Genomic DNA, 14,017 nt, shown 5'->3' with positions numbered 1-14,017 from the left:
AGTGAGATGCATCGAAATGGATAATGTAGCAAAATTAAAATGCATAGTGTAGCAAAATGAACATTTTATGGTATTTTCCCCCCGAGCATCAGAACAAATTATAATCATGATAAATATGTAGAAGGTATTGTAACAACGATTCTAGCAACACACTTTAGTGATTTTGAGAAAGGAAGTAAAGTTGGGAAAAGAAAAATGTCCAAAACTTCAATTACTAAAAAAAATTAAACTACAGTATATCTTATAAAGACCGTGTGCCATTTAAACACTTTAAAAGAACAGCACATTGGGAATCCATATATATAAAAGCCTAAGTGACCATTCGACCGGTAGCTGTGACGCGCACTGACCACCAGGGGGCAGACGCTCAACGCACAGGCATGGAAACATGGAACAGACTGATGAATCTCAGAGGGAATCAGGGAGGGGGAAAGCAGGGAAGAGGTTAACCAAAGATCGGCCTGCAGGGATTAGGCCAAATCATGCATTGGGCCTCTGACATCCCCTGAGGGGTCCCGGATTGCGAGAGGGTGCAGGCCAGGCCGAGGGACCCCACAAGTGCACAAATCTGTGCACCGGGCCTCTAGTTTTAAAAATAAGCCAAATAACACCACGCGTAGCCTGTGCCTCCAGTCAGAGGCTGGACCCAATGACCTTTGACTCTTCCAAAATTTGGGCATTTTTGCTCTTTATTTACTTGGTGCTTGAGAAGAAAAGACCAAGCCTGTGGGATGGTTTGGGTGTAGTGTCAGCTGAATTTATAAAGAACAGGAGAGGCAGTGAGTGTGATTCTTGACAAAGTGACCTTCACACTTGTTCCTGTGATGAAGGACACGCAGGCCACGAGGCTCTTTCGACAGGAAAAGGATTTTTCCTCATCATAAGAACACTTTCACCAGCTGTACACATGTACTTATGTGAAAGGAGGCCTGGTCTGTGAAACTACACCTAAATGGCTAGGTCCCTGCATGTCTTTGAGATCTCTGCTTGCTACTTATTCATTCATATTCTCCTCAACAGAATTTTGCCAACAGATAAGCAGCAGCAGCTGCCAAAATTTCCAAACAGTTTATGGGAGAGAGCTTAAAATGGAGAAAGTTCTATTTATGATTTTTTTTCCTTCTGGTGTGTAAAAAGACCACTATTACCTAATTTTTAAATAGCCCAATACCTTTGTCCCAATTTCAGGGCAGAGTGTGAGAACTGATGCTTAAGATAAGCCTCTGGGAGACAGGATCTGCATTCAGACCATATTGAAAAAAAATGAGGGTTGGTATTTTAACCCTCTCCAGGCCAAGTTTATATACCTTTTGCTAACGTTTAGACAATCTCCCAATTCCAGTAGCTTTCCTGTCCTCTGCAAGGGAATCCTTTCTCTTAGTAGAAAGAGGTAGGTTTTTCTGACGTCATAGGTTATGACTCTCCTGTTTGCCCTCCACCACCTGCTGTTCCCTTGTGGGACACACACTGGGTGAGCTCACTGACGACACGCCCTGACAAGGGAGGCGAGGCTGTGCAATGCAGACTGACAGGCTTCAGAACCGTAGTTATGCCATTTATTATCTGAAATGGACCTCACTCCCCTTCTTAAAGCGGTTTATCAGCACTTTACTTCTAGAAATGGCCAACTGAGGAAACTTATTCTCCCACTGAAACGCCACCCTTGGTCCTTGTGGTTTGGGTGGAGCTCAGGGGTGGGGCAGGTAACAGAGGCCTGGGACAGTGAGAGCACTGCCTGCCCTGGGCCACAGTGACTAGTTCAGGGATGGGCAGAGGACCTAGTGAAAAACAACCAATCTGCTGCTGACAGTTCTGGAAGAGCTGATCACACGGGAGCTGAATCTGGAAGCATGTGGTGCCGGCCTGCTGCAGCTGCCTCACAGCCCAAAGGGAAGAGGGCCAACACGGCAGAGACCGTGAGAAACAGGGAGAGAGCCCTGGATCAAGCCGTACCTGACACTTCTGTATCCATTTTTCAATACATAAGCCAATAAGTTTACTCTTTGTGTAAGTCAATTTCTGTCACTTTCAAAGAAGAGTCTTAACTGCTTCACTCTGAAACCTAGAGCCAATTACTTTATCTCTCTCAGACTTTGTCTTATTTAAAAATGGGGAATAGATTGGTGACGCCAGGAGCAAAATGCCGGGCCGAAAGCAGGAGCATCAGAGAGGCCATGAATTCCGTTTGGAGGTATCTTTGAGCTCGCTTAGATGCCATGGGCAAAGCTCACCCTCCCGAGTTAAAAAAAATTATGGACAAGAAGTTATCATTGAAATTAAATGGTGGCAGCCATGTCCAGGGAATATTGCAGGGATGTGATCCCTTTATGAATCTTGTGATAGATGAATGTGTGGAGATGGCAACTGGTGGGCAACAGAACAGTATTGGAATGGTGGTAATACGAGGAAATAGTATCATCATGTTAGAAGCCTTGGAGCGAGTACAAAGAATGGCTGTGTTTACCAAGAAATCAACTGCTTCCACATGTCCCCTCTCCACAGCACCTGTTTCACTACAATATAAAAATCTAGTCCTGTCCATTTTCACACTGAACTTTTGTTAAATAAACTTTTGTATTGGTCAAAAAAAAAGGGGGGAGGGAATAAACCCAATATCTCATTGAATTATTATGAAGGCAATAAGATGATGTATGTAAAATACACAAATCCTGGTACTTAAATGCTTAATAAATTTTAGCTACTAGGTGTTATGAATATTATTATGTTATTGTCATTCTCATTACTAACTATTATTAAAAGACATAATATGATCTGGAAAATAAATATTTTATGGTATTTTCCTCATGAGTATCACAGCAAATGATAATAATAAATTTTAGGATGTATTGTAACAATGATTTCAGCAACACAATTTAGCTATTTTGAGAATATTTACAGTACCCAATTAAATAAACAGCATATTTTTATCTCTTGGCACCTTTAAATGTTTTAGATGATTTTGCCTACTCTTACCTGGGAATTTTACTGCTTGGCAATAGATGACAAGGTCGGAAAGCTCTGGTGCAATCTGTCTGCTTTCCTTTTTATTCTGAGGAAGATAAAATTCTTCTCCCAACTCCATGTCATACACCTAGCAAGGGGAAAATTATACCAGTTGACATGGACGGTATATGCCACCCAGAAGCCCTTTACCTGCTGCTTTCTCAGTGCATTTCACCTTGCTCTACATTCACTCCTGGGTCCTAGCACCTTTCCTAGAGTAAAAACGTTCTGAGAGCAAGAGGTGAGTCTGACGCCTGGGTGCCGTCCAGTGTGGCCACTGTGGAACAGTCAGTGCGTATCTGCTGAATGAATAGATAATCGAGCAGGTACTTCTGTGGCTCACATTTCTGACATTTTATTCTTTTGTTCTCTAACATTCTCAACTGCAACTATGTCTACAGATTTGCTCAGAGCCTATATTCTGTGAGGCACTTGAGGGTAGGGTCTGGGTATCTAATTTATCCTTCTATTCTCAGTGTCCTTCCTCTGTTAACACTTCACGATCGGGCCCCGTTCATCTTCTTGGTCATCCCCAACATCTTCAAAACTCCTAGCAATTCCTTGAACATACCTGGCTGTCCTCTTGGCCTGCATGCCCTGTTTCTGTCTGTTTGGCCAAATCCTCCTTCTGTAACACGGTCTTCTTAATGCTCTGATAACTCTGAGAAATCACTGCTCTTTTACTTATCTACAAGCATTGTTTATGGGTTGGGCTCCATCACTAAACCACCTCCTGCACCACCTCAGTGTCTGTCGCACAGTACACCTTCAGTAGGTATTGGCTGGATGAATCAATGACTAACCTTCTACAAATGGCAGGTGGGTGTCCCATAGCATCACCATGTGGGCTTTGGCATCTAAGGGAAAGTGAGGGGAAAGGTGAAGGGAAGGGGCAGGGAGGGAGGGAAATCCCACCTGAAACTGACAAGAGTATCAGGGTCCGAGTGTAATTTAACAGAAACCATTCACCCACCTTTCCTTTGTTGCAAGCAGCGTTATCTGCTTTCTTTATCCTCTTGGGGATTTCTTCATTATACTCAAACTGAAGCTTGTCGTTACACGATTTGCTTTCAGGTCTGTCTTCTAGAATGTTATCTGAAAATGAGTTGGCAGGCTTTAGCGCACAAGAACCAAATGCTTCACTCAAGGGCTATGTCTACTTCATGGCAAGGATACCCGGACACTGGTGCTTGTCATGAGACAAGGCTGGCTACAAGTTACCAAAAGGATGGCTTGAAGTGTAATTTTTAAATTTTGTTAAACAATGCACTTATTTTTTTATTGCATGGATTCATTTGCCAGTAGTTTTGGTACCACACAGACATCATCTAAATGAGAAGGCTCATTTTCATATAGATGATTGGCTCTGGGCAAAGGTTACGGAAGATGTCCTGTGTCAAGAAGCCTTCGGCACACAGGTTTGGGAAGGATTTATGATTGAAGCACTTCTAGACGGTGAGTGGTTTAATCACTCGCACTTTGAAATGAAGCTATTAGCCTCTTTCACCTCTAGAAATGTCAAAACCAGAAGAAAAAAGACACTGTCATTTGCAATGCAGTTTTCACAATTACACTTAATTAAAAAGTAAAATTTTCATACTTGTCTATCAATTGATTAAGTGAGAATCTTAGGGATAGGAATTGAAATGTATCTAAAAATATGCAAAGTATGAGAGATCCTTCTATACTTTGGTCTTATGTTGAATTTCTATTAAAAATGACTTTAAAGGTGTTAGAGTTCTTTTATGTTCTTTTAACATGAAAAACAAGAAAGCACATTTCTCACCTCGGATTTACTATCTCATCAGACCATAAATGCTTAGACCAAAATATCGTTATACCTGATCAGGGCCATGCAGCTGCCAAGAGGTAAGTGAGATCAATCATTTTACTACATTTTTATTCACGTAAGTGTCACACGTCATGCTAATCGGGCCTAAGAAACTGGAAACAGATGCCGACATTCATGCAGTTAAAATGGCCAGTTCGAGTGGCTTTACCTTCCTGACAGTTAGGAGCAGGAGAAGCAGTAAGGACATCTGCTACAGAAAAACAGAATCAGAAAGGGGATAAAAGTAAGAGAAATTAAGACAAAAAGCCAGATAAATTAAACTCAGGTATGAAGCAAAGCATAAATAACAACAGCTTAGGTAATAAGATAAATGAAATAAGAACTCTTCCATTGATGTACTATTTTGACTACTAAGGGATGCAAAGGCTAGCAATAAAAGAAGCACAAACATTGTTAATGTGTATCATGCTGCCACACTCACATTTTGCATTAATATTCCCAATAATACAGTATGTCCAATGGATATAAGTTGATTAATTTTTTTTAGGACCATGTAGTCATTGTGATAGAATATTTCTATATTAAGTTGTCAGTTCAAATCAATACTCTAGGGCATGTTCAAAGCTAGTCAGGATAAACAGCAAGGTTGGGAAAAATCGATATTTATTTAATGAAATTTAATTAAATAGTCGCTTAGAACTTACTGGCTAAAAGGCAGAGTAGTGGTTCCTGAAACACATGAGCCTCATGTACAACTTCCTTTAGACTTTTCTGGAAGCAATTTTGGAATTGCCACATTTTTACAGCAAAAGAGGCTTCAGACTCATTCATTTTATAGATGTGGAAGCGGAGGCCTGGGGCTGTCACAGAGATAAACTGGGCCCCCAGATTCTCGAGACGGGTTCTCAACCTGGGCTGCTTGCCAGGGCCTCAGAAGGACTGTGAACACTCTTGCAAATTTATGCAGCAATTTGAGAGCATGTTCATTTCTGAGGGGACTGGCCACAGCTTCCAAGGGACCCATCATTACAAGAAGCTGATGCAGCTGGATCTGGTCCTGCCCACAGCAGGCAGGCTTCCCTGTCCTTCTCAGCTCAGCTGGAGAAAGTGAAGATGGTGGAGGGAAGCAGAGAGGAGTGAGGCAACACACACCACCACCAAAAGTACAAGAGTGACAGGACCCGTCACAGGAGCATCAAGAAGCCTGCACAGGACAGAGTTAAACACGTCATAGCATAACTACGAGGCCTGTTTGGGAATCAGCCCGTCAGAGCAATCTTTCAGTGGCATGGGAAATAACCACGTGGCGGCAGAGAATGTGATTGTTGTAGGTCCTGACTGTTAGTGCTGGAAGAAGGGAGAATATCAGCCAACAAGTAACAGAGCCTTCTCATTACACACCTGAGGGGCCTAAGGCCGCAGTGTGAAAGGACAATGCCCAAGTCTCACAGTCCATGGGGCAGACCTGGCGGGCGCCCCCTCCATGTATACCCCACCCCAGCACATGCGGGTTTTAGAAAAGCACTCTACTCCTATAGATATTCAGTGGGGTAGGGTTTAAATTTTATTCTCCTGAAAATATAGGCATACCTCATTTTATTGTACTTTATTGATATTGCTGTTTTTTACAAGCTCTACCACCAGCAAAAATATTATGACTCTTTATTGCGGTGGTCTGGAACCCAACCCGCAATATCTCTGAGGTATGCCTGTAAATTAGAAAGATCCTTCCCCTACCTGTTCATTTTTAATTTGCACATCAAAACACCAATAATAATAATAATGATAATAATAAGCCAGCTCCTTTCTTTAAAAAAATATATTTTTATTGATTTCAGAGAGGAAGGGAGAGGGAGAGAGATAGAAACATCAATGATGAGAGGGAATCATTGATCGGCTGCCTCCTGCACGCCCCCTACTGGGGATCAAGCCCACAACCTGGGCATGTGCCCTTGACCGGAATCGAACCTGGGACCCGTCAGTCCACAGGCTGATGCTCTATCCACTGAGCCAAACCAACCAGGGCGCCAGTCCTTTCTTGTTATTAAAAGTACAGAAAAAAAACCACACAGGATGATTTGATAGAGAATGGGTGTATCTTCCAATGCACTAACTTTTTACAGAAGGAAATTACATCTGGATTGGTTGATATCTTAAATATCAACCAAAAAAAATTGGTTTTCATTTCTTATCTGAATAAATATGTTCTACTATGGGAAAACATCACCATGACTGTTGTAGGGACCCACGGGGAAGAATAAGTCAATATAAAAATATTCATATTCCCACAACTTTTCAAGAATAAAATATAAAAATTGTCTTTTTTCTCTCTCTTTTAACCTTCCCCTTAAGAATATGACCCTCATATAATCTGATGGGATTTCAAATAAATAAATTGGTTTTTAGTTGATGGTATGAAGCAATCACCTAAAGATAAATATTAAATGGATACAAAAATTCCATTTCTGAATATCTGTCTGAAGGAAACAAAAACAACAATTCAAAAGGTATCTGCATCCTGGCCAGTGTGGCTCAGCTGGCTCAGCATCGTCCTCTGCACCAAGAGGCCTCTGGTTCAATTCAGTTCAGGGCACAAGTCGGGTTTCGGGCTTGATCCCCAAGTAGGGGGTGTGCAGGAGGCAGCCGGTCCATGTTTCTCTCTCATGGATGTTTCTATCTCTCTCTCCCTCTCCCTAAAATCAATAAAAACATACTTTTAAAAAAGGTGTATGCATCCCTGTCTTCATTGCTGCATTATTCATAATAGCCAAGATATGGAAGCAACCTAAGTGTCCATGGATAGATGAATGGATAAAAAGGATGTGGTACATATATACAATGAAATATTACTCAGTCATAAAAAAGAATGAAATCTTGCCATTGGCGACATGGATGGGCCTAGAGAGTATTATGTTAAGTGAAATAAGTCAGAAAGAGAAAGACAAATACCGTATGATTTCACTTGTATGTGAACTCTAAAAAATAAACAAATAAAAAAACAAACAACAAAACAGAAACAGACTCAAATACAGAGAACAAACGGATGGTTGCCAGAAGGTAGGGACACAGGAGATGAATGAAAAGGGGAAAGAAGAGGCACAAACCTCCAGGTATAAAAAAAAAAATGTCACGGGGATGCAATACAGCATAGAAAACATATTACCATAGTAACGTTGTATGGTGACAGACAGCTACTAGACTTACTGTGGTGAGGACATAAGGACATAAAGGTTGAGTCACTATGTTGCTCACCTGAAATTAATATAATATTGTATGTCAACTATACATTAATTTAAAAAACGGACAGACTAGAAGTGTATTTGGAGGAGGGTGCACACAAAAAGACTGGGTTGTAACTACTGGCCCTGATGGAGGTTCAAGGAGCCAAGCATGACTAGGAGACAGTTCTGCTGTGTGAGAAGCAGAGACCTGGAGGGCAGCGTGGCTGTCTCAATGCCAGTGGTAAGTGGTCCCTGGTCGGTGCATATACGCATATTAGCAAAACAATTATCCTACAGAGAAGTAATGCGTCCTACACATACAATATTTACATAACTTAAGAACGTTGGCATATTTTCCTTACTACACTGTTGTCTTACAGAAGTTGCCAAAGTAAAACAGTCTATCATCAGCAATGGTACCTGAGAAGACATTTTGTAATCTGCAACAAATGACACTAATTTAGCGCGAACAAAACACACCCGAAACTTAATTCTCATGTAAGAAGAAGCCTTCACCTGTAACAATTTCTAGATAACATTATTTGGGTGACTTTTTTGTATTGCGCCATTAGCTTGCCCATGTTTTGTCCCTTTGGTGGGGCTGAAAGAACATGTGCCGTTGGCTTAGTAATGTGAGAAGGGGGTTGGTGGAGGAGGGAAATGATGCCTCTTTCTTTTTCATACTCCTAGAAATCAGGAGTGAAAGCTGTGAGAGGGAGAGCAGAGAGTACAGGAACATCATGCCGCCCCTGCATGTGGTGCAGGAGACAGCAACGATTCTGCCACAGTCTACAATTCCTGCTGAGAGCATCAATCAAGCCAGAAACTGTAGAGAAACCTCATTCTCACCTTTTCCTCTAGAAACCCACTTAGGAATGACTCCTGTGTTGCTTCCCACACCTTCCTCTTCTTTCCTTGAGTGGTGGCTGTAGTGGCTAACTGGGTCCTTCTCGCTAAGTGATAGGATTCAGAGACTCTTGGACAATATATTACAACAATCTGTATTGCTGGTCTCTGGAGTGCCAGGCTTATTTTATTTGGGGAAAAAAAAGACACCAACTCCCCCCCCCCCCCCCCCGAAACAGAAAATCCAGGCACTTCCCTGCACACAGCATAGGGTCTGTTTCTCTTACCGTCAGAGAGGGATTCATAGTCATAATCATACTCGTCCTCTTCATCTTCCTCCTCCTCATTATTAGTAGGCGGGGGGTTGGCATTCCCACCATTGTAAGCCTGAGCTTGCATGGATGCTAACTGATGAGCCTGTAAGATATCAACAATTAAAGACTGCAGATGCTAAGCTAGTGAACGCTCATTTATAGCTTTCAAAATGACCATCTCATGCTAAAAGTGGTTTATCCTATTTTGATTCATTTGTGAAAAGAAACAAAAATCTAAATTCACTTGAAGTACAAGGTTAATCATTGGGTGAATGGTAACTTCTCTGCAAGAGGAATCCTGGCGCTTTCAGAAAAAATCCTAAGGAATCGTGGTTCCCTGCGGCAAACCCTCCGGGAGAAACCTTGGTGCCTCAGACCCAAATGCTGAAGTGAACCAGCCCATCAATTCTAGAAAAGGAAATCTCTGCTAAGAAACCATTTTTCTTTTTCCTTCTTAAAATAATATTTAAAGGCCTTTGACCTTGAGAAAAATGTTAGAATTCCTATGGATGAAGAGACCAACAGATTAATTTCATCCATCAGATTAATAGGCTTAGAAACTTCCAAAAACTTGGTATTGTTGCTAAGAAGGTCATAAGCCTAATATTCAACTAGAATCACTGTGTGGGGTTATGAGAGGACACAAGAATATAGGTCTGGGCACCTAACTTAAGGAAATAATCCAAAATATAGGATTATTTATGTGTATATAATATTTATACATGTAAATGTATATATGTGTGTGTATCTATAAAAACACACATACAGTGGTGGACAAAAGTAGGTTTGTAGTTGCATTGTGACATTCTTTAATAAAGCTAGTGTAATAGTCATAAGCACGTCTTTTTCCATATGAACAACTGTAAACCTACTTTTGCCCACCCTGTACATTTCTATATCCTTGGTTCAGTATCTATGTATCTCTTGTAATGATATAAAATGACATGCATGAAAGGCTAACTCTTAAATGGAAATACAGCAGGATTCTTGACCTGTTTTTGTGGCACAGGCCCCTGGGGCAGTGTGGTGAGGTAGGACCCCCTACTCAGAATGATATTTTAAATGTATAAAAATCTATATATAAGATTACAAAGGAAAAAAAAAAAAGAATGGTGAACACAGTTATCAAATGTTGAAAAAACAAATCTGTGCAATAGGAATATGGGTTTCTTTATTAACACAGTAAAAGCATATATATAGGTAGGCCAAGTAATGTTTTTGAAATAGTGATGAGCATACATAATTCTTGGAGACATTAGTAAAAACTGTGATATAATATGAAAAATCTACAGTTTCTGTTGTTGACAAAGACATAGGTACTGTCAATGTCACTGTGGTTTGTAAATCGGAGGAAATGCTAAATTTCAGCCAACAGTTAGTGAAAATAAAGATGTGGTTTTTTTTTTTTCATCTAAGTTCCATGACCCCCTGAATTCTATTTCTAGATATTACCAAGGTTAAGAATCCCTGTAATACAGGTTGTTTTGGGCCTTGGAATTATGTATATTTAAAAATAATTATTTATTCCCCGAACTTCTTGAATTGTGGTCATACGACCTTTATAATCAATACGTATACATAAGCAAGATACAGTTTAGGCTATGCCTATAGCTTTAGCCACCTGGATAACTGAACACTGTCTAGGCTGGGACTTCTCAAAGTGGGTTCTGTGTAACACTAGCGGTTATGTAAAAACTGACAATTAGCTCTAGTCGGTTTGGCTCAGTGGATAGAGCATCGGCCTGTGGACTGAAGGGTCCCAGGTTCGATTCTGGCCAAAGGCACATGCCCGGGTTGTGGGCTCTATCCCCAGTAGGGGGCATGTAGGAGGCAGCCAATCAATTATTTTCATCATTGATGTTTCTATCTCTCTCTCCCTCTCCCTTCCTCTCTGAAATCAATAAAAATATATTTAAAAACTGACAATTACAGTAACCACAAAACACAATGGAAGTTTGGAAACAGCCACTTAAACAAACTGAAACACATTCCTACTACGGAGCTTCACATGGCCTTTACTTAAAATGCTAAAGGGCACGACCTGTCAAAGATTTCCAGTACAGCCTTTCCCATGCTTTTTAATTGGGGAATTTTAAATTTTTTTTTTTAGAGAGTCTCATAGGATTAGCAGTCTTCAAAGCTTCAGGGAATCTTCTCTAGACACAAGTGAGCCACAAAAGCATGTCTATTTGTCATGGATAAGAGAAGGGCCTCCACACAGCAAGCATTCAAGGGAGAGCCAAATGCTGGGAATGCTGCTGCAAAGAGCCTGGTTGGCCCACTGGCAGAAAAATGTGAGCGCTGTATGCTAGGAGTGGTGCCACGCAAATTCCCACTGTCTAGTAAACGTTGGAAAGCGAGTGCCAAGGTCCCTAGATGCTCAGATATTTCCCCCAGTGCAAGAAGTATGGGAGAGGTGCCCAAATGGACAGTCAAGAGCTGACACCACTATTCTTTGCAATATGCTACTTATTCTGAGACAGAAAAACAGGGCCCTAGCCCTTGAATAAGAGCAATTCAGGCCCTGGCCGGTTTTTCTCAGTGGTGAGAGCATCTTCCCACTGACGGCAGGCTCACGGGTTCGATTCCGGTCAAGGGCACGTATCAGTTTGATCCTCAGTTCTGGTTGGGGCACATGCAACCAATCAATGTGTCTCTCTCACATCAAGGTTCCCTCCTTCCCTCCTTCCTTCCCTCCTTCCCGCCCTCCCTCCCTCCCTTCCTCCCTTTCACTCTAAAAAAATTAATGGAAAAAATATCCTTGGGTGAGGATTTTTTAAAAAAAGCAATTTAAATATAGGTTAGGGGGTTAGAGTGAAGGGTCAGACGAGGAGATGGGTCTTGGCAGAAATCATGTCTCACTCTGCTCTGTTTCCCCAGAGACTGGGAGTTCAGGAGACAAGGTCAGAATACAGGAGGTCTGGTGGGGTGCAGTCAGGAGGGTTCAGTAAGAGCCTCAGCAAGAGCTTGAGGCAGATGGAGGGCTTCAGAAATCCCACGCTGAGTTAGCCCATCCTCACTGAGGGTAAGTTCCTTGTATAGAAACGACCCAGGCTTTCTGTGTTAGGGGCTGGGTCTGCGCACACTGGAGCTCAAAGCATCCATTCACCCAGCCTGGTGTGAACGCAGGTCACCGGGTCCACAGCCTGCCGGGCACCTGCAGGTCTTCGCAGACATGACTGCCAACATTCCCTGGGATATCAGGGTGGGATGGTCTTAAAAAACTGGAAATGGGATTACACTGTCCCATTTTTCCAAAAGTTGTGGAGATTATATGGTAGGAAGTGCCAAGTTACCTGACAATTAGTTGGTTGAGAGAATACAGAAAATAAAGAGGTGGTTAGGAAGAGTTAGCGTGGTTTTACTAACAAATCTCCCACACAGTAACCTCCTTAGGCTTTTTGGATAAGGTCTCACTTTGTGGGAAATAACAGATAAGCAGCATTTCCAAACTTTCAGGATGATATAAATTACCACAGATTACCAGGCCTGCCTTGAAAATTCAGACTTCATTGGGCAGATTAGAGACCTAGGAATCTATGTTATTAAATGTGTTCCAGTGATTCTCATCAATATATTCCGACTCCTGTGTTGCGTCTGAGAAGGTCTTTTCTGAGGACCTAGATCTGAATCCTAGCTCTGCCACGAGGAGCTGGGTGGCACTGAGACAGTTGCATCAAGGGCTAGGCAGGCCTCAGTTTTCTCTTCTGTAAATTAAGGATTTGAAAGTGACTCTGGAGAAATGTGGGCTGCAAGAAAGGAGGGCACCAGTCGGGAGCGCTAAGCATTAACCTCCAGGAGGCTCTGTGAGAAGGGCCACAGGCTGTCTGGCCCAAGGACAACTGGGATGAGGGCACAGTTTAAAAAACTGACATTGATGACAGATGTCAAAATTTACAAAGAACCTTGTATGCTGCAATAACATACCAAAATCAAGAAGAGTGAATTTAAGCAAGATAAATATGAGGCTCCTGCACACGAAAGTTACAATTAACTGTAAACCTGGGAAAATGGGGCGACGAGACATAAGAACAGTCCCTGTGAAAAGAACTGAACTTTTGTTTCCCACAAACTCAACATGAGCCTGGTGTGCATGAGAGAATTTTAAAAGTGAGTGCAGCTCTAGGCTGCATTAACTGAGGCACGACGTTCACAGGAAGAGAGGCGATGGCCTCCCTGTCCTCATGCTGCCAGAGCCTCGTTGGAGCAGTTCTGGAAATCACGTTTTTAAGACTGGCAAGTTCAAGAATGTCTACAAATTTAAGACTATCCAAAATATCCTTAATGAAAAGTGAAGGCTCTTAGCGGCCGTATCCTGTGGGGAACAGTTGACACAAGAATGTTTAGCTTGGAGAAGAGAAACGCTGGTGGGGAGACACGTGCTTGCTTTCTAGATATGCAATTAGTCTGTGCAGCTGCAGAGGGAAGAAGTACTGCCAAAGAGTAGGAGGAACAGGAAGGAGGATTTGGGCTCCACATAAGGAAGACTTCTGTAGCAACACGATCTATTCATTAGTGGATGGAGGCTGCATAAGTGACTGCAAATGACCGTGTGCAGGACGGGAAAGGCAACAGCTCCAGGGACATTCACACACATCTTGAAGACCGTAGAGGTATACACAGGGCAGCCGTGTGGCTTGGCAGGAAGAAGTGGGCAGTAGTTGCTGGGTAAAGAAAGTAGCACAGAGGAACAGTGTTCCAGAAGAAAAGGCCCCCAATGCTGGTTGTGAGTTAGTGATGCAGCACTGGAGGAGGGCCAGGCAAAAGAGAACATGGGCTAATATTGTACAGTTGACCCTTGAACAACACAGGTATGAGGACACTGACTTCCCATACAATCG

General features: G+C 42.1%; 2 protein-coding genes across 2 annotated transcripts in view; one reads left to right on the top strand and one right to left on the bottom strand.

Annotated features, from left to right (window-relative positions):
• The window catches only part of PLCE1 (phospholipase C epsilon 1), a 257,012-nt gene that overhangs the window by 26,463 nt on the left and 216,532 nt on the right, over positions 1 to 14,017 (bottom strand). Inside the window, exons 19-21 of the mRNA XM_008144085.3 lie at positions 9,150 to 9,279; positions 3,977 to 4,098; positions 2,974 to 3,091 (exon numbers count right to left, since the gene is read on the bottom strand). Coding sequence (XP_008142307.2) covers positions 2,974 to 3,091; positions 3,977 to 4,098; positions 9,150 to 9,279 — 370 coding nt within the window. The remainder of the gene's footprint in view (positions 1 to 2,973; positions 3,092 to 3,976; positions 4,099 to 9,149; positions 9,280 to 14,017) is intronic.
• LOC129152080 (small nuclear ribonucleoprotein G-like) lies at positions 2,217 to 2,564 on the top strand. Its single transcript, XM_054729320.1, has one exon. It carries the CDS (start codon positions 2,217 to 2,219, stop codon positions 2,562 to 2,564), a length of 348 nt encoding a protein of 115 aa, XP_054585295.1.

This window comes from Eptesicus fuscus, chromosome 17, assembly GCF_027574615.1.
Source record: "Eptesicus fuscus isolate TK198812 chromosome 17, DD_ASM_mEF_20220401, whole genome shotgun sequence".
NCBI classification, from domain to species: domain Eukaryota; kingdom Metazoa; phylum Chordata; class Mammalia; order Chiroptera; family Vespertilionidae; genus Eptesicus; species Eptesicus fuscus.
Note: the sequence above shows the minus strand (reverse complement) of the source record. Positions and strands in the feature narration are given on the sequence as shown.